Source organism: Dermacentor andersoni, chromosome 11, assembly GCF_023375885.2.
Source record: "Dermacentor andersoni chromosome 11, qqDerAnde1_hic_scaffold, whole genome shotgun sequence".
In the NCBI taxonomy this organism is placed as follows: Eukaryota; Metazoa; Arthropoda; class Arachnida; order Ixodida; family Ixodidae; genus Dermacentor; species Dermacentor andersoni.
Window position 1 is genome coordinate 95,612,659 of NC_092824.1, and position 24,227 is coordinate 95,636,885.

General features: G+C 47.1%; 1 protein-coding gene across 1 annotated transcript in view; it reads left to right on the forward strand.

Annotated features, from left to right (window-relative positions):
- Positions 1–24,227, forward strand: part of LOC126539100 (uncharacterized) — a 45,367-nt gene that overhangs the window by 15,315 nt on the left and 5,825 nt on the right. The window contains exon 2 of the mRNA XM_050185826.3: positions 13,239–16,193. Within this exon, the coding sequence (XP_050041783.1) occupies positions 15,832–16,193 (362 nt within the window). The 5' untranslated portion in view covers positions 13,239–15,831. The remainder of the gene's footprint in view (positions 1–13,238; positions 16,194–24,227) is intronic.

Below are 24,227 nucleotides of genomic sequence, written 5' to 3' on the forward strand. Positions count from 1 at the left end.
GTACACGAGTGTTCTTGCAGTCCCTCTCCATCGAAATGTGGTCACCGAAACCGAGAATCCATCCTTCTACCTAGGATGACGCCATTGCCAGGAAACAAACAAACAAACAAACAAACAAACAAACAAACAAACAAACAAACAAACAAACAAACAAACAAACAAACAAACAAACAAACAAACGAGCAAACAGACAGACAGACAGATAGGCAAAGAAACAAATAAATAAATAACTGTGCCGTCTGCCAGCGACGGAGAAACCATCACCCAGGTAGGCCACATACTTTCACCGTTAGTTCTATTACTCCATAATTGGCCCTTGCGCCATAAAGCAATAAATTCATTTATTCAGTTCTATTACTCGCAAAATCTATCTCGGCATCCGTCATGCCTCACCGACGTTAAGTTTCGTCCATCGATCCGCCCTTTGAATCGAGGCTATACGAAAAATTATCCTTGCGCACCTGCGTCTTTCACTACAAATGAAATTGATACATTTACACCGAAAATAACATTAAGACAAGAAATACAGCAAGCCTAAATAACCCGCTGATGTAAGAAAAAACCCGCAAGAAACTGTCTTCCACAACGACGGTAAAAGCGAAAGCTTCCACTCGTGTCTGTCTGTATGTGAGCCTCAGTCTTCACTTGAAAAGCGGGTTTCACTTGAGCATGACCAACGGAAAGAAGAAGCCCTCATCGGCGATTTCAATGTTGGATTTTGTTTCGCCGCTACTTGCCGTCTTGAGAGTGCACTTTTAATCCATTCATTTCACTCTTACTCTCAGCTAATATATAGAGCCATAGTTTAAACACTCTTTCGTGGCTTTTCTAGCTCTACTTCTATCTTTTTTTTGTCTTGGTTTAATTTAGGGCGTTTTAAGAGCCTAAATGGGAGAAGTGCGTTCCCTCGTCTCAAAGAGCTTAACTGCCGCTTTGCATCTTCTATTCCCGAAGTCATTCTCTTGCGATCAGTTTCGCCCAATAGCTTTCTTTCTTAGTCTTCCTCGTGAAGCTGTGAGTTCTTCTTCCTCAAGGCGCCCAAGGATCCATTGATCAGTAAGGCGAGGTCCTTTGCATTTCTTCTACTTAATGAAGACTTGCGTAACACACAAAGTTTTCTATGCTACACGGGATGACTCGGATGTAAGAGAAGTACATGTTTAATTCGAAAAGCACATACTGCCGCAAGATGCTAGTTTCGGTGAAATGTACAGAAAATTATGATCATTTTTGCTTGCCTATTTAAAAAACAAAACATCAAACCAGGATGCCTGCGCTTGTTGCCTATAGGTGTCGTTACATTTGTATCGCAACTTCTGGTTATGATGCTGACGACGATGATGACGAGGATGACAATGCGACGATGATGATTCCATCAAGCTTGGCATTGATAATTAAAGGTAAATTATCGGGCTTATACGTGTCAAAACCACGATATGATCATGAGGCATGCCATGGAGGGGGACTACGTATTAAAGCGAAAAAAAAAAAACAGAATTTTGATGGCTCCGGATTTTTCTAAGGCTATGTAAACGAGCGTTTCTTGCATTTCGCCCTCGATTAAAATGTGGCTGCCGCGTACGGCATCGCACCGTCGACCTCAAGCTCAGCAGCCCAATGGCATGGCCACCGAGCTATCGCGGCGGGCAGATCGGCATTTTGGAACTTACTAATGCGCTTAAATATTTAAATATATATATTTTTTAGTCTAAGCTGTTGAGCAGAAACAGCTTCACTTCTCGGTGATAAATGTAGCGACTGTGGCTATCAGATTCCTTGATGTTTAAAACGTTATTTCTGTGCATTTCTGCGAAAGCACTGTTTCACATCAACCTGCAAATGCCTGTTATCGCGAAGTAACCGCCGATCGTAAGTGAAAGTATTACCGCAAACAAGAGCAGCGCTTTGAGGAGAAGGCTTGAGTGCCGAAGCTGTAGCACTGGAGAAACCCATACTAAGTGTCTCAGTATATATATATATATATATATATATATATATATATATATATATATATATATATATATATTTATATATATATATATATATATATATATATATATATATAGTATGGTTAGTATGGGTGCAACTCCCACGTGATGCAATATTTGCAGCGAGATATGAAAACTTTCTTTTGTTCCGAAATAGGGGAAAGAACAAACAGAAAACTTTCCTCCGAAGCTGCCGTGTAAGTGCCGTACGTAACACCCGATTATCCGATTGCTGACTTTGTCACCAAAAGCACGACTAACGGCAACACCAATGCGTAACGACTTTCAGGAGGTCCAATTTCTATTAAAGCAAAACACAATGTTCACGTTTAATATGATCTTTCGCATTTTCTACAGTGTTCTACCACAGTTGTTGTTGCCTCGGCACTTAGCTAATACACGCGAGGAGGATTGGCCTCACTGGAGTTAATGAAAAGTGCACCGAACAAAAGACGAAGAGGGGCAAAAAGCAAACAATCGAAAGCGAAGCATCATGAAACTAAAGGATAGCAAATATTTTCGAGAGTGTTCATTCATAAACATAGGAAAGAAAGAATAAAGTACGCCAAGGTCGGTTTCCTAGCAGCAGCATCTTCCGGACGCTTCAATGAACTTATGCAGAGCAGTAATCACAGACCTGTGACTTGTGTCTAATTGACAGGCACCTAAGGAGAATGTGCTCGGTGTTGTAAGTGCTCAACTCAGATTACCCGTCGGAAGTATGAGAAATATTCTGCAGAAGAGAAGTGACGGCTAGAGCGAAAGAAGTGGTCGATAGCTTCGAGTTCCATTACAAAAAGAGCGGAGGCTAGTTATAGATAAACCATACGTATGAAAGTAAAAATTTTAGGCGGGGAACTCTGCAACGGGAGCTTGATAACGTCGCCTCGCATTGTCGTGAAAGAAATTTGCTTGCGTTCTACGTAAATTTTAGAAGTCGAAAATCATCAGAGAAAATTAGAGATGATTCATTACAATTTCGAAATGAAAGGCGTTTAAATCTAGCTCCTGCTATAAAAGGAAAATCGTGAAGAACATTTAGTAGCGAACCATTTAGCGACGACAATTCGAGCGAGTCGGCGAATTCATTTAAAAAGATTCCGTCGTGTCCGTTGACCCCGACGAAGCGGACTTCCAGGCAAAATGTCCAAAATAATTGTCGCAAATATTGTAATGTAATAAGCGGTCCCGGGTGCGACCACTTATTAGAAGTAAAATGTGTAGAGACCGAAAAAGCATATGTGACAATCGTCACATTCGTCTAAAGGTTCTTTTAAAACGAGGAGTGGCCGTTCAACATGGGCGGAGTGCAGCTATGGCAGGTACGGGAGTATAGAGGGCGCTATATTCTAGTGCAGCCTAGTGTTCCTGCATATGCTCCCTGCGGGAGCATATGCAGGAAAAAAAGTTTGAGTGTTATCGTGATCCGCTTGTCTCTAGCAGCACAGTAGAAGCTCTGATTATGACTACAAAATGGCGCGCCTGATACCACGTGATCGCTCCCTGTAGGAAAGGCGTCCGACGCGTCTTCAGACGCATGTGAATCTTTTCGGCAGCATTCTGCCCCCATACTCACAAGTGAATGGCGCGTCGATGCGGTAAACACGCGTATTCGGCCTTTTATAATAAACCACTGCCTCTTTTGCTGTCGTATTTTGCCCGCATGTGTCGTTTCGATGCGCACCTGCTTTTATGTAACGTTTCGATGACGTGTTCTGTCTCCTCGAGACAAAAAAGAAGGGGGAGACATTACATCATCCTCTTTGATGCTGGACTACGCAATGGAAGTTTTCTGAGCAAGTGTGAGCAATAGTTCTCCGTGCATCCTGTTGGCTGTGGTGGCCGTGGTTTTCCATTCTAATGACGCGCACAACTTTCGGCCTTGTTTTCTTTCGTTATTCACAACGGTTGCTTAAGCTTTCGCAGCTGTCATTAATAAAAAAAACTCCGACGTGCGCTGGAACCAAAGAAGAGCTACGCGTGTTATCTCCTGAAAACATTCAGAAGGTGTTTCGTAAGCGAACAGCTAATTCTGTTTCTTTTGAAGGATCTTCTGCGACACATATCGAGAAGAGTAAACTTAAAGAAAAAAAATGCAGCCCATCATCATGCGAACACTGTTAACGAGCTTGCTACCCGGTGGTCCGTTACAACGACCTTCAGGCTAGCCGGGCTAACCATCTAACGTCCGACGAAAAAGTTGCTCCGCGGCAGTCATGACAGGCGTGGAACTTTAGAAGACGACTCAGCAGCTACACTAAACTAGTTTATACAGACTAAGTATTTTTGCAACGCAGTATTTCCTTTGATTTAACGGCAAATTGTTGGTATATTATTATCGGTGAAAATGAAGACCAACCTTCTATTTATTCACGAACTTCGTGCCGAACCGTCAGCGCCGGTACGTCAGCGTGACGTTAGGGTTTCCAAGCTGACGTAACTGACATTACGGATACCCAACTGCCGCATCAACGCAGCCACGCGTAGTGTTGGAATAGGAAAAAGTTTCCAACACTTGCTAAGTTGATCCCGTTTTGGTTCCTTTGGGATGTAACTAAGTTCCTTTTGTATAATAAACGATGTACTGGGTTCGAGTAGACGCTGGCGAAATCTGTGACGTCACGGCAACCTCGTGCGAGAACTTCAGAGCGGCGGCATCACCACGTGTGTTTCAGTTTAGCACTCGCCATGCCGAGCCTCTTCGCATCACAAGAGCGGCCATATTGCTGTGGCGGAAACATTAGCCGTAAATAAAGCTGAGTAACCACGTGCTGATTGGTTAGCCGGTTTGACACAACAAGGCGACAGCGAAGGAAAGACCGGAGAAGCGGGAAACGTAAGCCTAACGCCATGAGCTCCGAAACTAACATCTGAGTTTCATAGATGACAAGCCGACATACATGCGTACATGATATCGGTGCGGTGAGCACGGAAAACGGCATCAATAGTGTATACGGAACCTCACGGCGACGGCAGGAATTTGCTTGGAGTGTCCATATAATTGATATCGCCATAAAGCACAAAGAAATATACGCTGTCGAGTCTCAGGACTGTCATCTGTTATTTTTCCACACATAGGTACGCTTTTCCTTGTGTGTTATTGCGATAGCAATTACACGGAATCCCGAGGCGCATCCCCGTCGTTGGCGCCCCCACCGCCGTGCTGTGCCCTTACTGATGGCGCATCAACGACTCGCGCGCGGAGGGTCAAATGCGTCTCCAGAGACGGGGGAGTCCGTTTGGCGGCTAAAACGACGAATCGAAGAGGACGCACCGTCAGCGCGACGCTCAACCGGCTCTGTGGCAGAGCCATGGGAGCGCGGTCGATCTGCCTTCCGCTGCTTGCTCAAAGCGTCTGAGCACGCGCAGTGGAAGCACGCACGCGTTCCCGCTGAGCTGACGTGTGTATAATGCACTGGTCCGAGCAGAACGCTCAGTAAACTTCGAGTTCGCGTCACCCGACACCTCACTCGTCGCTGACTAACGCCGACGCTTTCCCGTCGATCTCATCTCGTGCCCTAGAGTTACTATGTTTGGCTCCGGCAGGGAGCCACGTACGGTAGCCCTATCGTGCCCCACAGAGGTACGCCGTCTGGCGACGCCGCCTGGCGGCGCTCATCGCGCCAGCGCTCTGAGACGCCCGGTAGCTGCCAGGGTGTTGTTTCTTCTACGCCCAGCAGGGGTTGGTCTTGCGTGCTGCGTCGAGCCGATGTGTCGCGTTTAGCTTGAACACTGTCCGATTAGTTCGAGCGTAACGATGCAGGACCTCGGTAGTTCGGCGCTCGTGGCTCCAGTGCACATTTTTTGTGCCCTTTGTACTTTCTGCCGCTGCCGCCTTTATACGTTGATGCCTCTTTCATGCCTTCCTTGGTGTCCTCACCTTTCTCGTTCTCCGCAAGAAGCAAAAAAAAAAAAGAAGAAAGAAAAGCACACGACAGTTCATCCGCTGTAACGCCTTGAACCGCTTGCCGCGACGTTCTTTGCCCTAACATTTGCGATGCGGGCGAAGAGTCAAAAGAAGCGTTTTACTTGCTCATCAGATATTTATCGAAACACCAGATTCGCAAAAAAAAAAAAAAAGATCATTCCAAGAGGAGCAAAACAAAATAAAATCTGGACCTCAGCACAGCACGGCAGCAAAGAAAAGCAACGCCCTGTGTATAAATCTATAGGCGCCTCACTGACCCGTCTTGAAAAGGCAAAGCGCGATCGATGCGCAATTTTCCCGAAATACGTCTGATTTCGACACAGCCTCAAAAAAGAGATAATTTGAAGTTGTTGTTCTCGTCGCTTTCATGTCCTGTCTTCTATTTCCTCTCTTCTATTTATCTCTCTCTCTCTCTCTCGTCGCTTTCATCAAGCCGTCGCTTGATGTGATCGAGCAACTTTCCGAGCAGAACGTTGGCGTTTTGCGTCTGGCATACCTGCTAGCTTCGAAGAGCCGGCCTGTGTGTGTTTCTCTCTCTCTCTCTCTCTCTTGCGTGCACCTTTGTTTGCGAAGCGGCAGCATAGATGACGCTGTTGCTGCTATTGCAACAGCCGCCGCCGCTTGGAAACGGTGCATCGTCTGTAGGTAACACTAATCACGCCACGCCCCAGGCTCAATGTTTCGCATTTGCTCGAGCCCGAAAAAAAAGAAAGAAAGAAAGAAAAAAATCGCGTGAGCATAGACGTTCGTGGGTTTCTATTGATCGGGTCTCCTACCGGGAACTCACGAAGGCCGCGTCTTGTATTCCGTACCCCTGTGTCTTTCCCTCCGTGACGTTGCTCGTTTCGTCTGCAATGCCGTCTGCTTTACTTGTACCTTATACCGGCTTTAAATACTTATTTGTGTAGTTATTTATTTACGAGGAGTCTGCTGGCTTTATAGTAAAGCCGTAAGCGGGAGTGCGCGGTCAGCGAGACGATGTCTCCCTGAATAAACGAAGCTGCCTGTTGCACACTACGTGAGACGTTCAGCAGGCACAAATTGAGAACAGAGTTCTGAAGATTAGTGCACTTCATGCGGAACACGTTGAAAGACTGCGCTAAGGTAATCACAAGAAGAACAGATCCAGTAGCAACACAAAATAGAAGAAAAGAAGATTACAACCTTTTCACCTTTGATAGAGAAAAAAAAAATGAAGGCGCGGTTGTTGCATCCACGACATCACCCGCGAGACCATTCCGCCCGCGTGCAGTTCGCGGCAAGAAAAGAACCTTTGTAGGCGTTAGTCCTACAGGTAAATTCTTTTTAGTGGCACGGGCATCGAGTGACACTATTGTTTCTTGCGCAACACTTCCGTTTCACCTCCTGAGACGACCGGGAAGGAAATTCAAAATAAATTAGAAAAAAGAAAATTGGAAAAACGTAGTACAGTACGAAATTCACGGGTTTCATTACAGATGTGATATCAGAGCGTAAGTTTAGTTACAAGTTTAGTTTACCAAAGTGCCTGGAATAATTAGAAATCGCTGAGACGACCGGGTGACACCATAAGGGTGACAGAATGGGTACCAAGAGAAGGGGAAGCGCAAGTAGAGGACGGCAGAAGACTACGCGGCGCGACGAAATTAGGTAATTTGCGGGGTGCTAGTTGGAATCTGTTGGCGCAGGACAGGGGTAATTCGATATCGCAGGGAGAGGCCTTCGTCATGCAGTGGACATATAATAATAATAATAATAATAATAATAATAATAATAATAATAATAATAATAATGATAATAATAATAATAATAATAATAATAATAATAATAATAATGCTGTTGCTGCTGTTGCTGCTGCTGCTGATGATGATGATACGACCGGGAAGAAATTCAAGTAAATCAGAAAAAAATATAGAAAAAAATAATACAGTGCAAATTCGTGGATTTCATTAGAGATATGATATCAGAGCACAAGCTTAGTTACAAGTTGAGTTTAGTGATGTGTCTGAAATAATTCGAATTAATTAGAGATCACTGATTACCGCACACCAACGCAAATAATGGTAGATATTTAATTAGAGACCCGCCACGTGCGCACGACTTTGGCAAATTTGCTGGAAACCCGGAACTAGAAAGCGGAAGTAATAACGTCACTAATGACCTCACTCACAGGGAGGTGGCACGATGTTTAACCGGCTAATTAATGGAAAACAATTCCCTCCGAGTTCGCTTCGTGCTTTGCGTTCGCCTGAAGTTAAGCTAAAGAACACCAACGCCGAGGTGCGAGTGCCACTAAAAGACAACTAAGTCAGAGATTAGGGTCGTGTACTTTTTTTTTTTGTAATATGATAGACGCCGCGTGGGCTGCCGGGGAACACTTTCTATCAATGGAGCAGAGTCAATGCCGAGTTTACCGCAGCTGTACACAGGCACGTACACAGGACTCCTTTTTCGTGGGGGGGGCAAACCAAGGCAACTTTTCTGTGCAAATGAGGGCGAGGGGTACCTTTACTAGTACAAATGTGAATAATGCCCACCGTTCACCACAAAGTCGCGTAAACCCGCAAAAGAGAAATGAAATAAGATGTATCTCAGAGCTACGCCTGTGAGATACCCCTCTCCTTTACGTGACAGACAAGCAACCACGTCAAATGGACTCGCGCAGGAAAGAAACGCAGGAAGACCACTGCCAAGAACAAGTGAACAAGCGAAAGTGTAAAATAAAAATTTCTAGTAGCGTCTTTCGAATTAGACCTGCAAGAATTCTAGAGAAACATGCATTTGCGTAACAGTCACAGTTCTTTTGGATCCCTCTACAGCTCTAACCAAGCTTAGTGCCAAAACCGACTCGTATTGTTATTTGGGAAGTTGCGTAACGATGCGTGGCCGCCAGTCCCACACAACCGCGTAGAGCGCAGGACGCTGGGGTTCTAGACGTACTGCGTCCACCGCGGAAGGTTAGAAAAATACCCACATAACCACAGCAGAGAAGTGGCTACGTCAGGAAGCTCGACTGATAACTGTAGAAGCGTAATTCAATACACACCGAATCATTCCCCACTTCCGGCGGTGTTTTCTCTACTTCATTTTTGAATGAAATGAATGAGTACGTGTCTGGCTATGCATTATAGCTTTACCCGTGTTACCCGGGAGAGGTTGCTGTCTTTAAATCCACAAGAGCTTAGGCGTCTTAATGTCCATTACAATGTAAAGTCGCTGATGCGCGCACATACTTATAGTCGTTAAGCGTCCCGATGACGATACTTTTTCCAGATTACAGTACGATTATTTGCCAGTCTCAATGTAAAATCTAGAACGAAACAAGAACATTCCTATTTAGAGAGTAACAATACAAGAAATACCTCTAAAACATTTAGAACCCATATTTTATTAGAATATTTCAATTCTTTCAGAAAATCGCGCACACCCTTCGCACTGGCTAAGTGGCTGCGACGTTCGGCCGCCGACCACGAGGTCGCGGGTTCGATCCCCGGCGCCGCATCCATCGCAATTCGATGCAAGCACGCTTTGTATGCACCTCAAAAAACCGCAGCTGGTCTCCGATTATTCCGGAGCTCTCAACAACGCCGTGTTTAAACCCCATAATTTTCGGAGGTGGGGTCGCGTTGACGTGTATGACGTTTTTCCGGGCTTCCGAATTGCTTGCGGCGCATGCAGTCAGCAAAAAGCCATAGCCTTAGAGATCCATTTCTTCCTTTTTTTTTTTGTTATCCGGGGAGAATCGTCGCTGAGGCGTGGATTTGGAAGCCACCTATGCTTTAGATTCGTTTTCCAGCACAAACCGCGAACGATCAAATTGTATTTGCATTTTATGAATGCTCTCGAACACTGTCTCACCCAATTTTTTTGTTTAACACTGGGAGGGAGTAAGTGGACGCGAACGACGGCCGAATGAGTTGTTAGAACGCATTGTGCAGCATTTGGGTGGTTAATTACATTTCTTCGTGGTCGTAAGGCGTAGAGGACCCCGATCACAAGAGTAATTCACGGAAGAATAAAAACAAGTTAGAGCGCATGACTACACATATTGCCGAATCACAAATAGCAGCTTACCGCTAACCTTGGAAAGGAAAGTTTACAACCATTGTATTCTACGGGCTAACTAATTTATACCCGTCGTGGTTGCTCAGCGGCTATGGTGTTGGGCTGCTGAGCACGAGGTCGCGGGATCGAATCCCAGCCACGGCGGCCGCATTTCGATGGGGACGAAATGCGAAAATACCCGTGTACTTAGATTTGGGTGCACGTTAAAGAACCCCACGTGCTCGAAATTTCCGGAGTCCCCCACTACGGCATGCGCCTCATAATCAGAAAGTGGTTCCGGCGCATAAAACGCCGTAATTAATTGAATTAATTCACTAATTTATGGAGCAGAAACTTGGAGGTTTAAAAAAAAAAGGAAAGCTTGAGAACAAGTTAGGGACTCCGCATCGAGCGATGGAGAGAAAATGGGTCGGCGTGAGAGACAAGGAAAGGACAGCGGTGTGGATCAAGGACAGAACAGGGATACCCGAGTTGGCGGGTACACACGTAGTTGAGTCGGCCGAATAACGCGTATGGCAGACAACCCGCGGTCCGTCACAGTCGCCGAATTGGTGCCAATAAGCGAAAGGAAACGCAGTTGAAGACGGAAAGGAATTGGTGAGAATTAGTAGGAAACTTGCATACGGTCGGCTGGCGGACGAAAGGGGGCTGGTTGGAGATCGCATGGAGAGGCCTTCGTCCTGCAGTGGACGTAAATAATAATAATGTAACGAAGTAGTTGACACTGACCAATGGGATTGAGTAATAGACAGGAAGGCGCGCAGCGCGGGGTGTGGCCCTGAATAGATTCAAGGCAACCGATTAAATGTTGCGGTGTCCAAATGGGCGACGCACACTTTAGTGACGGACAAACAATTGTATGAGACACAGAAGGTGCTCTGTGCATATATTTTTTGCTACTTTATTTCAAACTTCTGCGCTCGTGTTTCTTTCTCGTCTTCGTGGATCACAATGTCAGAAAAGAAATTTCAGAAGCCTAGCAATCTAGACTAAGCCGATTGGTGGGTTACGGCGAGAGAGAGAGAGAGGGAAAAAAACGAAAATAATCACGGAGAGGTCACGGAGAGATCGCTTGCCAGGGCTGGCTGCGGGACGAAATTCTCCCTCCCAGTGCGTTTCCTTCCTCTGTGACGTGAATCCGCAGAGCTTCACGCGAAACTTACCTCAGAGACCGCTGGTGTGTAATGTCGACGGGAAGCGCGAGCATGGCGGTTCATCCAGCACGGAGAATGACGGTTAGTGCGTGTATTTGTTTATGTATAGGCTTCGTCCTCACGAGTTCAGACGGCTTTGTGGCTTCGGAAATTTATCTTTCTTTTTCAACAATACTTCGCTCGATAAAGGTCACAGTTGGCAGTTGATTATTCATGCGCTGGGAAAATTATTGCCCTCGTGCTTCATGCTAAAATATTTCTCGGAAGTTTAGTAAAGGTAAAGCGTAACGAATAACGTCGCCAGGTCGTCTCAAGCCACAAGCACGAAGGTCAAGATAAATTCATGTAATACCCGTCATTCCAAAGGTAGTTTCTCCTTATAATTTATTGGAGGACGGCTTGCGCCTGTTCCCGTCCGCGTTGTCCATCGTATCGAACGAAAAAAAAAAAAAAGGAAAGCGCGCTATAGATTAAGCGGCGTACCGATCGCGCACGCCGAAGCTGTCGCACTGTTGTTTTTCACATTCAATCATCGTGCGAAATAAATAAATAAAAGGAAAGCGTAAATAATGATTAAACACAAAGAAAGAAAAAAAAAATAGCGTGAAGTTGGTACACAAAAACAAACGGGATGGCGCTTCGGGACACGAAACGATTTCCGGCGCGTCCACGCGACACGAGCGTCTGCTTTCGTGCGCGAAGCGCTTTTGACGCACAGCGTAAAAAAAAAGAAAAAGAACAAAAAAACGATGCGGCCTGTAGCTGCGAGGTAGACGACGCTCAGGCACGCTAGTGGGCGGTCGATGTGGCCTGCATAGAACCGATCGTGGCCTCATTTCGGTCGGTGCTCGGCGTCCCCGCCGGTCCCTCCGAAGGGGTCTCCGGTTTCCGGCACACTTACACCTTTGCCCCCGCCCCCGCCCCGTCTCTCTCTCTCTCTCTACTTCTCAGTTGTGCGATTACGTTTACTCTCCATTAAACGAACTTGATGGGATGCTTCTCCGCGGAGGGGGAGGGGAATCCTCCGAAGTGCCGAGGAAGCTCGGTTGCCTTCGGTGTAATGACCCGACGAATTGAGGCGACGAGACCAGTGCCTTGATTGAACGTTTTAACAGTAGCCGTTGCGTGGACGCTAAAGAGAAATCCTGAATCAGTTTGCACGGATACAGTGGTCTTTTTAAAGCTTCGTCTCTGCTTCGTTGTGTCCTATGCTCGGACTCGCCAGACTGTGATACGCCTACTGTGCCCGAGACAGTGGAACGCTGACCCGAATACGACCATGAAGAGCAGGCGTTGACCTCTTTCTTAGGGCCACTTAATAGGCCTTTGAGTGAAAAGGTCTTACGGGGCCCTTGGCCGCACATTATAGTATCAACGAAGAGAGCCACGAAAGTTATCTAACACAGGCCTAGGTATACACGAACGTTGTATATAATCACATCCTACTCTCTATCCTTCTCATCGCTCTTCATGCCCCTGCCCCCCTTCCTCGCTTTCCCTCTGAGCAGAGTAGCAGGCTAGTAGATATTGCCTCAGGCCGACCTCTCTGCGTTTTGCGTTTCCCCAATAACCTCCCTCTCTTTCTCTCTCTCTCTCTCTCTCTCTCTATATATATATATATATATATATATATATATATATATATATATATATATATATATATATGTATAATCACTTTCTTTTTTCTAATTTTGTGTTAACAGATGTATTAGGTGTTGCCATACCGGCACGGCAGATACAATCTTGCCAAAATCTTGCCATTAGTAAACTAAGTATTACTGAAAATCACAGCGAGCTTGGTAGTTGAAACATCTAGTGGAAAGCGGGAGGCATTAGGAAAGCTTAGCTTACTGAAGATTGGTGCGTCATGATGATAATGACTACGACATCAATGGCTGCGGCGCAGGCCCACAAAGGAGGAGGACTGGCCAATAATTGGGAGGAGCAGGCAAAATACACGATTGGAATAAACTTTCGCAGCTCACTAAAATGAAACATAGAAGAAAAGATGCTAAGCAGCGTGATTAAGCAGCCAAAGACGCGGTTGAAATAACGTGTGTGATGCCGCGTGCTTCCTTTGTAACTTTCTCCTTCCTTAATTACTTTTTTTTTCATTGTTTACAGGACTCATCTGAGCCAAAAGGATCTGTCCGAAACCACAGACGAAGCCAAGGGACATTATTTTTTCCCGACTAACTGAGCACACCTTCCCTTCTTCATCGACCAAGCTAGTGGCGTTGGTTTTCCGTTAGCAACTCAGGAAACCGATTCAGTTGTAGCAACCGCGCAGGGGCCATTGAGCAACGCTTTCTTTCCGTGTCGACAATCGTACATCGCGAAAAAGCCATCGGTTCGCTCATTCCGCAATTAGTGGGCCATACAAGACCTCGAGCGAGCGAATGCTGCCATCTTCGAGATAAGAACCTCATCAGAAGCCTGAAAACAATCAACGCTCACGCACCGCAGCCGCACTAGGCTCCTAGACAAGTACAAAGAGATAAGATAATCGCCGAAAGCTCAAGAAGCATGCAGTGAAGACGTGACCACAGACCGTAGTGCTCTGGGTCCAACTATACCAAAGGGAAGACTAGTTGCCTGACAATTTATCTTTACTCTTGCGTAACGCACTGTCAACATTGGTAGAGCACTACTTGAATTTTTCGCCGACCAGCTTTATTATCGCTGATGACTCAGATAATCGTAGAAGGCTTCGACGGTAGCGGTGAAGGCTTGACCACATAACTTTGTGCCCTCGGTCCAACAGCACCAGAAGAGAGGCCAGTTACTTGATTACTCGACTAATCATCCTCAAACTTGATTAACGCACTAACAAGCGACCGTGTGCAGACCGCTATTCTGCGCTAAATATCCTTACATACAAATGTAGGGGGACGAGTAGTATTTCAGACAAGACATTCCGTCTGGAACACATCTTTCATGAAGTACTGCCAGAGATGGCTGGTTGTGCAGATGTTTTACGCGTAATGATATTAACAATCACACATTAGCGCCAAGCCACTTCATATTCCACTACAGACCTCACTGTAAACGCACGCCAATATCACGATCTCCTCTGTCATAGGAAGACACAAAGCTTTGCTAGAACAAAAAGCAATAACGAAAGCCAAATTAAATGTACTAACAAGACCTGCACTGCGTTTCTTTATTCATCGAGTAACGTTGAAAGGACGCTCAAATTATCACGGATACTAAAAAACGTTATTTCTTGGGACCACAAATAGAACATTCTGCGCCGTTAACTAAAACGATGCAATATATCCTACCTTTGGTGCAAATAGGGCAGGCAGGATCTTGCTCTGCTCAAGCAAATCCACGTATTTGAACTAGCCAGCAATATCGTAACTCTTTCACGCAACCTGAAACCCGTGAAGAAACCCCAAGAAAAGCACCACAGCAACATTTTGTAACAAAATTTTACACAGAATCCAGGCTAGCAATAGGTGACACTGAAGGCAGTCCTTCACAGCTTGCCAAGGTTAGTTAGTTGCAGCGAATATTTTGTAAAGCCTGGTGCATCCAAAGCTTAGGTAAAGACCACGCATCACGAGTAGCGAATCGTGAAATCAATGTAGAATACTCGAACTGGCAATTCAGCCGCAATCGACGTAGACTTGTAGAGTTGCACTCGACGCACCGCCCAACTTTCGTGGATCAGCGTAGGACGTAGCGAGGCTACACAGTAGACCGCAGCTCTAGATACCGGACACTAAGCGACTTGATAAGGATCGCTGAGGGACTGGTGCCAACGATACCATTGTCGACTGGCCTAAACTGAATTTCGAAAAACGACCGTAAGGAGCGACAAACACGGAGCGCATGCAGCCGATCCTTGAAGCTAGGAAACGTAGTTTATGTTGAATCCACGCGAAAGTGTCAGGTCTAGTCTACGTTTGGAAAGTACTAGCGGTACTAGCGTTAAAACCCTGTCGTCCTAGAAAAAAAGAACTCGAGACTCACAAGGAGCATTCAAAGCCATACGTAGGATGGTGATCGAGAACGCAGGGGCGTAGAATTTGACTAAAGATCAGTTCTCAGGCAACGCGTCAAGTCACTGAGCCCAAATCAAGACAACCAGCTGGTGAAACAACACAAACTTCAGCTAGCTGAAAATTCATAAATCAAGATATTGCCCAAGAGTTGTTGAGAAAAGGAAGTCCTGGTGTCGTTTTAGAGTCTGGAACCAGCAACGACAATAGCAGTCGGAAGGTCAAGCGGAAAAACGGATCGCTTGTCACTTTGCTCGACGCGCGCTCAAGTCGAAGCATCATAAACTGGAGGACAGACTTCGTTTAATCGAAAAGTACTCGAGAAATGCGCACGGACAGCTCTGCTGATCATTCAGTTGTATTTTCTTGAGAATAAGCATTAGATCACTGTGATAAAAAAATATACTAAAGGTCCATCGCGGAAGCCATCTTCATCAAACGAGCAAACGCACCACCAAACGGCAAGGAAACCCCAGCATCCAAAACTGATTGAAAAGAAGGAAAGTAAAAGATGCCGGGAACCACGCGGCGATAGCAGATTCATAAAACAACGGGTGTCAAACGTCCTGCGTCTTGTCGTTGCGGATGGCTCAGAACCGCCGGATCTCTTCCAAACGATCGGACGCACCGACAGAAGGCGCGAATATCGTAAGTTAAGCTCAAACGGTGTGAAAAAAAAGAAAGAGTGACCGCGCAGGAGACGCCGTCGAATGGCTCCTGTGCAACCGCGGCACGTCCAACGGGTCTCTCCGTCGTCGCCCATAGACGTGCACTGCCACAACATGACCAGACTCCTGCTGTCCCTGACGGCCAACCTGTCGTCGTCCTCCTCGTCGCCCTCCGCGAACCTGTCCCGGGGTCCCGAGGACGGCCTGTGGTCGGCGAACGGGTCCTCGACCCCGGGCACGGGGTCGCCCCCGATCGACGACAGGGAGTCGGAGGCGAGCCAGCGTCAGGCGCTGCTCTACATCGTGGTGGTGCTGTTCTTCTACTCCTTCGGCATCGGCTTCATGATGATACGCTACATGCGACAGGAGGCCAAGGAACAGGAAGAGTGCAAGATGTACCGCAGGTCAGTGGGCGTATGTATATACGAGTGTTTTCAGCAGCGGATGGGGCGTTAGTTAACCCTTGGCGGCCGGGCCGCGGGTCACGCCATGTTTCATTCCACTGCCTGCGTTAAAACGTCTTAGCCTTTCCGTAAAGATGTTTACAGTTTATGGAATGCTGCAACGCCGTAGAGGTAGACGTGGGCAACGCCACTGGTGGCGATCCCGCGACGCCGGTGTCAGCAGGAACATACGCGAATGCTGCAACGACCACGTTTCTGCCCATTTCCAGGCGCAAACGCGTTAGCAGAGACAATCGTTACCGTACCTTGTAGTATTACACTCTGGAGAACGCTGACGCACCAGAACCTCTCGACGCATTTGAGTTAAGGAAAGCGCCGCAATAGAGTTCCAATAGTGTCCCCATAGAGGCACTTGATCTTGCGGTATTCCGAAAATATAGTACGTTCGCCGACAGGCTAGAAGGTTCTATAATTAAAAAGGCGCAGCGCGACTGGGACGGAGACAAAGAAACACAAACCACAACACAAGCGCTGTGTAGTTTGTGTTTATTTCCGTCCCACTCGCGCTGCGCTTTTTGAATAGCCATGAACCAACTCGCTCAAATCAAAGTTCTATTATCAAGCTGCCTTTTAACAATGCAACAGCGAAGATGATCAAATTGAAATGGCCGCGTATACTGAAATCAAAGCGCGTGAGAAGCCGTAACATTAGCTGAACGTGGACTGGCGAGGAGTAGTCAATTTTGGCGCTTTCGTGGAAATATTCCTGTCTTGTCGTACAGCCTACGCATGTACATGCAGAGCGTTTCGTAGATGACCAGCAATGTTTTCAGCAGCGTAAGCCGAAAACAATAACCCCACTTTCGTAACAGCATGAACTTAATGAGGGCTGTGTGTTACAGGTTTTCTGTAATCGACGCCCGTAATTATAGCAGTGCACTTTCGGAGTAACCACTCAGCGTCGATAAATACAGAAAACCCGCTCGCGCCGAGTATCTCTGAGCATCGGACAACCTACGCAGTCCCGTAAGAGTTATTAGAGTCTGCGCTTAACAGTTGTGTTCTAGGTAGTCTATTTTATTACGAACCCACCATTCCATGAATGCTAGAACGGAACGATATGAAATCACGTGGTATTGCCTACGTAAAGTATCAGCGTGAGAAACTTACGGACTGCAAGATATGAAAGGACATCGGATTCCCGTGCAGTTTGTGACCGTATAACCAGTTGTTCCCGTGTGTTAGGACAAGTCCAATCTTGATCGGAATGCTAGGCTACGAAAATGTTCACTTCTTTGTTTTTCTCAGATGCCGTAGTCCGTAAAGTGTTGACGTTGACTGTACATACTTTTTCTTTAGTTTTAGTTAGCAACAAACCCTGTAACAACACACATAAAACTAAAATTTCAAGGATGACAAGGTCGACTTCGGCAAAAAATGGATCCACCTATCGAAACGGTGGACAACTTCTCTAAGTCAATACATCCTGGTTCATCCCATTTTATCCACAAGTGCGGACCTCTATCCGCTCCTACACCTACTTCTTTGGTTCCCGCAAGAAAGCATACGGCAAACATCGCATTTTAGCTTCCACAAGGTCTTTTAGGTGAACATTTAGTGTAAGTCGATGTAGAAGGCACCAGACACATCAAGCTGGTGCTGATTTTCTTTCTTTTCATTTAAAATGGTGAAAAAAAATGCAGTGAGAACTTTCTTTAGGCCCGTGTCTTTTTGGCCATGAAAATTGAGGGCACTGCAGTTGACACAACTAATTATTCAGTAAAAGTTATTTTTGGACATCAATGAAATGACTCGTTCTGCCCCAACTCCTGGGGTAAAGTGAGTCAGATAGGAGGAACAAAATGAGCCAACCTTTGGGAAAATGACAAAGGTCTCTACTTGCAAGCGAAACACTTGTAGCACACTCCCTAGACCCCAACGCTGGATCGCGTGGTGCAAAAAATTCACACAGAACCTGGTTCTGTCTTGCTCCATAACTTCTTGCAAACTAATCATTGCCAGTACCCCTTGGCGCGAGCGTCTTCCCTCGTAGAATATTTTTTTTTTCACGGGCTCAGGAACTGAATCTGCGCGCTTTCTCTTTTCTCATCTCGCTTTGTCGTCTTTAGAACCCCTACATCCCCCACCCCAGTGCAGGGTAGCAAACCGGAAACTCGCCTCTGGTTAACCTCCCTGTCTATATATATATATGTATATCCTTCGCTTTATTGACCCTTTCTCTTCAATTTCTGCTTTCTTAAAGGAAAAAAAGAGGGGGGAGCGAGACTATGGGGCTTCTGAGCAGACCGGCCAGACTTTGCCAAAACCAACTTCGCCTTGTACGTCAGGTCAAGCAAGGACCTCTCCATGCTCAAAATGTAGTCTACGAGCTCTCTTGTGTGTCTGAAAGCACCCGTCGTTGTGATGCAAGCGTTTTCCCATAAAGCATTTGGATGTGCACTCGTCAAGTCTTCGCGCACGCCTCCGCAGAACGACACACCTAAAGCTTTCGCCATAGCACAAATGCAGCGGGTCCGCTGACGAACCACTTCGAGTGCTTTTTTTTTTTTGAAGTCACTTTAGACCCACGAAGCCGTGAGTGTCTTCCGCTTGTATACGTGCGGACCATCCTCGACGAGAGTATAGTAAAGTTGTAGTGTGGCAAGTTACAACGAACTCAAGAAAAAGTTATCTTTGGCCTTTAGGAGGACTTCTTTGAGCGTTTTATCCCTCTTTGGATCGTAGTCCGACGATGGTATTAAACAAAATAAAACGCACCGCATTTATATTTTCCATAAACCTAGTTAGTGAACGGCAGAAATAAAACAAACAATTACGATGCCACATCAGAGTTACAAGTCTGCGCTGTGCACCCCCCCCCCCCCCCCCCCAGAAAAAAAAAGTATAACGGCCGAGTTCATTATCGCCTTCTTAAAGCGCGGGCTGTTAACTCACAGGCACTCGGTTCACATTCTTTTTTTTTTTTTTTGGTCTGCCGTACATTGACCAATCGCAGCAGTTTTTGAACAAAGCAAGGTGAATGGGTAGTGACATCGTTTGGCAAAATATCAAGCCTCTCACTTTTCCAGCTTGAAGACGCTGCGCGGCAAACTCGAAACTCATTTGCCCCGCCCTACCCTACACGTCCAATCCTGACATGCTCTATAATAATTCGGCGCACCGCTTTGCCCTTAACAAGTTGTGAAGGCTGAGCAATGTGGACACAATCAATGAGTTTAATCAACGCTCAGAGGGACACCAGAGAGCCAGAGTAAATCAGTTTAGACACGTATTCTTTCAAAACGCTGTTTCCACTCACATGGCTGACAGAAAGCGATTGTTGGAAAATGGAAGGGCAAACAACCCTCATTTGAATTTCGCATTGAGGCTTCTACGCCAATACGTCACTATAATGTCAAGAATTTCAAAGTATTTTCTCGTTCTCTGATTTTTTTTTTTTTTTTTGTCGCAAGAGATAGAATAAACTTTAATGTCCAACGGATTAGGTGATCTACCCACCCCCCGACACGCAGGGCAGGGGGCGAGTGCCGCCGCCTCAGATGCAGGCTGGGAGGTCTTGGGTCCCAGCAGCCTCTTCAGCCAGTTGGACGAGCCGGAGCTGGAGCTCAGAGTCCGAGCTGCGCAGCAGGGTCTCCCAGGCGTCTCTACTATCTATTTTGTGTATTCCCCCGGGAGAGTACGGACATTCCCATATTATGTGGTCGAGGGTCCCTCTCGCCCCACAAAGATTACATTTATCACTCCTGGCCTCGGGGAACATGTGGTTCGCCATAACCGGGTGCGGATATGTATAAGTTTGTAGTCGTCTCCACGCGACTGCTTGTGTGTTGTTTAATTTTGGGTCTGGCGGGGATACCAGTCTACGAGCCAATCTATAATGTTGCCTGATCTCCCCATATTTTAGCATGCGCTCTCCGCTCCCTCGGTCATCGAGGGGCCCCGTAGCGGCTCGGCGGTAGAGATCTCGAGCCAGCTCGTGGGCCGCCTCGTTGCCGGGGACGGCTTCGTGCGCCGGAGTCCAAATTATTTGAATTTTTCTATCTAGCTTTCTCTGGCCTAGGATTCTGGCCGCTAAGGGCGAGATCCTTCCCTTGCTAAAATTTTGTATGGCAGTTTTGCTGTCACTGATCACAAATTTCGCGTCCGTTCCAGCGCAAGCTAATGCGATCGCAATTTCCTCGGCAACTTCTATGTTGCGCCCGCGCAGAGTGACAGCGGTCACGGGAGTACCCCGGCCGCTGACGGCCGTTGCCACCGTAAAACTGCTGCTACCTCCCGCCGCGTCTACATAGGCCACCTCATGTTCCGAGATATTACCGAATCTAATTTTTAATGCTTCGGCTCGTTTATGCCTCCTGTCTTTGCTATGTTCCGGGTGCATGTTTTTTGGCAGGGGGGGGATAATCAGATTTTTTCTAACTTCCCTATCTACTTCCACCTTTTGGGTGGGGCCTCTGTCCGGATTTATTCCAACTTTGGCCAATATGGCTCTTCCTGTCCTCGTGGTGCTAAGTCTCTCAATTTGAGAGGTTCGCACCGCTTCCGCCAGCTCTGCCCATGTGTTGTGCACTCCTAGAGCCATCAGTCTCTCTGTTGATGTACACATGGGCAGTCCCAGCGCTCGTTTTACGCACTTTCTCATTAGAGAATCAATCTTTTCTCTTTCCACCACTTTCAAATCGAGATATGGCGTTGCATAACTCACCCGGCTGAATATGTACGCCTGTATTAGTTTAATTAAATTTTTCTCCTTTAACCCTCGGCCTTTGCTGGCCACCCGCCTAATTAGGCTCAGGGTCTGTATTGCGTGATTCTGCAGCCTCTTGACGGTCTCGCCATTGTGGCCGTGTGACTGGAGAATCAGGCCCAAGATTCTAATTTGCTCGACTATTGGTACCTCTTTACCCGCCACATTAATTTTGATCTCCGATGGTGCCTTGCACCTTAAGTGTTTCGGATTGTATATGAACAATTCTGATTTCTGCGGCGAGCATGCTAGGCCTCTCTCGGCCGCGTAATCGACTATGATGTCGGTGGCGGCCTGGAGCAGGCTTTCGACGGCTGAATAACTTCCCCGGTTGACCCAGAGGGTGATATCATCCGCATATATACTAAATTTTAATCCCTCGAGCTTTGCCAATTGCTCGGGGAGTTCTCTCATAGCCACGTTGAAGAGTAGGGGAGACAGCACTGATCCTTGGGGCGTACCTTTACTCCCTAGCTCAATTGTGGGGGATACCAGCGTTTGGAACTTCATGCAAGCAGTTCTTCCCGTCAGAAAGTCCCTGATGTATCGATATGTCCTGGTACCTACATTAATCTTGTTCAGCCCTTCCAGGACCGCCTCATGCTTTACGTTGTCAAAAGCCTTCGTGAGGTCCAGTCCCAGAATTGCTTTTGCATCTTTAGACCTTGAGTCTATTATATCATGTTTGATTTGGAGCATGACGTCCTGCGTACACAAGTGAGGTCGGAACCCGACCATCTCATGTGGCCACAGATCGCCCTGCTCCATAAAGCCCATCAGTCTGGTCTGGACGACGTGCTCCATCAATTTCCCCACGCATGAAGTTAAGGAAATTGGCCGTAAGTTTTCCAATTGCGGAGGCTTCCCGGGTTTTGGTATTAAAATAATGCTTGCCGTCTTCCACTGTTGTGGGAGCTCGCCTTTTTCCCAACATTCCTGCATGTACGTCGTTAGATAACTAATGGAATCATCGTCTAAGTTCCTGAGCATTTTGTTCGTTACCCCGTCTGGGCCCGGAGCCGACTTCGTTCGGAGTCTTACAATCTCTGCTCGCACTTCCGCTTCTGTGATGGGGGCGTCCAACGCCTCGTTAGGCGCTCCACCATAGTCGGGTAGTGGAGTTCGCGATGTTTCCCCCACGAACGTCTCAATTAATTTCTTCATGAAACAATCATCGTTCCCTACGAACGCGTGCCTAGCTTTTGCCAATCTTATACCGGATTGAGTTTTCGAGCTTGCGGGGTCCAACAAGTGCCGGAGGATGTTCCACGTCTTGGAGAGGTTCATGCTCCCCTCCATTTCGTCAAACTTGTTGGCCCAATTTTGTTCGCATAATGTAAAAGTATAATCTTCGATTTCCTTATTATGCCTAGCAATCCTTCTTCTGAGGTTGCGGTTCCATTTCTGATTTTTGAGACGACGCTCCATGCTTTGCTTAGCTTCCCACATATGCAGAAGACGGCTGTCCGCTATCTCCGGGGCGTTATCCCCTTCGAGCGTTTTTGTCGTCTCTTTAACGTCTGATTTGAGTGCCGTCGTCCATTCCTCGATGTTTCTGATGGGCCCCAGTTCCTGCGCTCTCCTGATATCTCTAAACTTATCCCATTCAACGACGGCCGGCGCGCGAACCCTGTGCGTTTGAAGGCCCTCTTTCAGTATGGAAACAATTATGTAGTGGTCGCTGCCAAAATTTTGATCCGAATTATGCCATTCTAGATCTTTAATGTTTTTCGAGAATGTCAGATCTGGAGATGTATCTTTACTAACGCTATTGCCCACCCTCGTTGGACTCTCAGGGTCCGTGTGCAGAGTGAGCCCTATGTCATGCGTATCTTCCCACAGCTGTCTGCCTTTCGGGCTTTGGTGCGGGTACCCCCATTCCTGGTGATGTGCATTAAAGTCCCCCACTATCAACAGTGGCTGGTTGTTTGAAATTTTGAGGGCCTTGCGAAGCAGAGCCCTGAACCTCACCTTCCTTTGCCTGGGTGAGCTGTATAAATTTAGAAGGAATAAACTAGGGTCCTTCTGTTTTCCGGTTAGAATTTCGACAAACACGTTCTCGATCTCTCTCGACTCTAAATCGTGTTCAATGGCCGCGATATTTCTTTTCACGAGCGTTGTGACCGAGGATTTCTCCCCCCTGCCACTATGAAATGCCTGATAACCTGACAGTTTTGCGGGTCCTCCAGTTTCCTGGAGGGCAATCGCCAAAGGAGTCTCATCCAATAGCGGAAGGTACTGTTGCAGAATCGACCGCTTGCGCCGGAAGCCGCGACAGTTCCACTGCCAGATTTGATTTTCATTTGCGCGCCTGGCCATTTTGCAGTTGCGTGACGATCTGCTCCATATTCTGTTGCCACCCGTTCATGGCGACCATCTCAGTCCTTAGCCTTTGGCATTCCTCGGCCTGTTTCTGAACTGCCCCGAGGACAGCTTGAATTTGGATGTTGATATGGTTCATGAATTCATTCATCTTGGCCTCTAACCTTTCCAAATTTTCGACCCTTTTCTCTATAGCCTGAATAGGGTCGGCGTCTTGAATTTTGCGTTTCGTTGGTGGCGGGAGGGACGCCTCTGTGACCATCTTATCCTCTCCTTGCGGCTGTTGACGTGCCGCTGGGGGGGTCATCTGTCTAATGGGTTGTTGCGGAGGAGGGGTTGCCTGCCTCTGTGATTTCTTTAAGTTTTGGATTTCGGACCGTTGCGAATCGACTATCCCCGTTAATTTTTCGACCATTTTCTTTAATTTCTCAATTTCCTCGTCCCGTTTATCCCTCTGATTATTTTCCTGGGAGACCTTGCTCGCAAAATTCACACCCTTACGCTCCTTGCTCCTACCTCGTCTCCATGGGTTGGCAGGGTCCCTTGAGCTGGAGCGCCCCCTGGACTGGCTCCTGGCACGGGAACCGGAGCGTCCTTTGGGTGGCGGCGATGGTCTGCTCTGATTTGCTTCCAGTTTTGGGAAAGAGTCCTCACGAAACTTGAAGTCTTTGCCCCCTTTGGGTTCGCGTTGTCGACTCTGATGTCCCCCACCAGTCGTCGTTGCTTGTGCCATCTTCTCCCACTGTCGCTTCTTAACTTCGTAGGGAGTGCGGAAGAGTTCTCGGCACTTGGGATCTCCTAGGGCGTGGTCTTTGCCGCACAGCTGGCATTTCAGCTCACACCTGTGGTCACTTGACGGGTTCTCGAGGCCGCAGCCACGGCACTTGACGTTCGTCGGGTCCGGGCACACGTCAGCGCGATGCCCGAGTCGGCCACAGGCGACA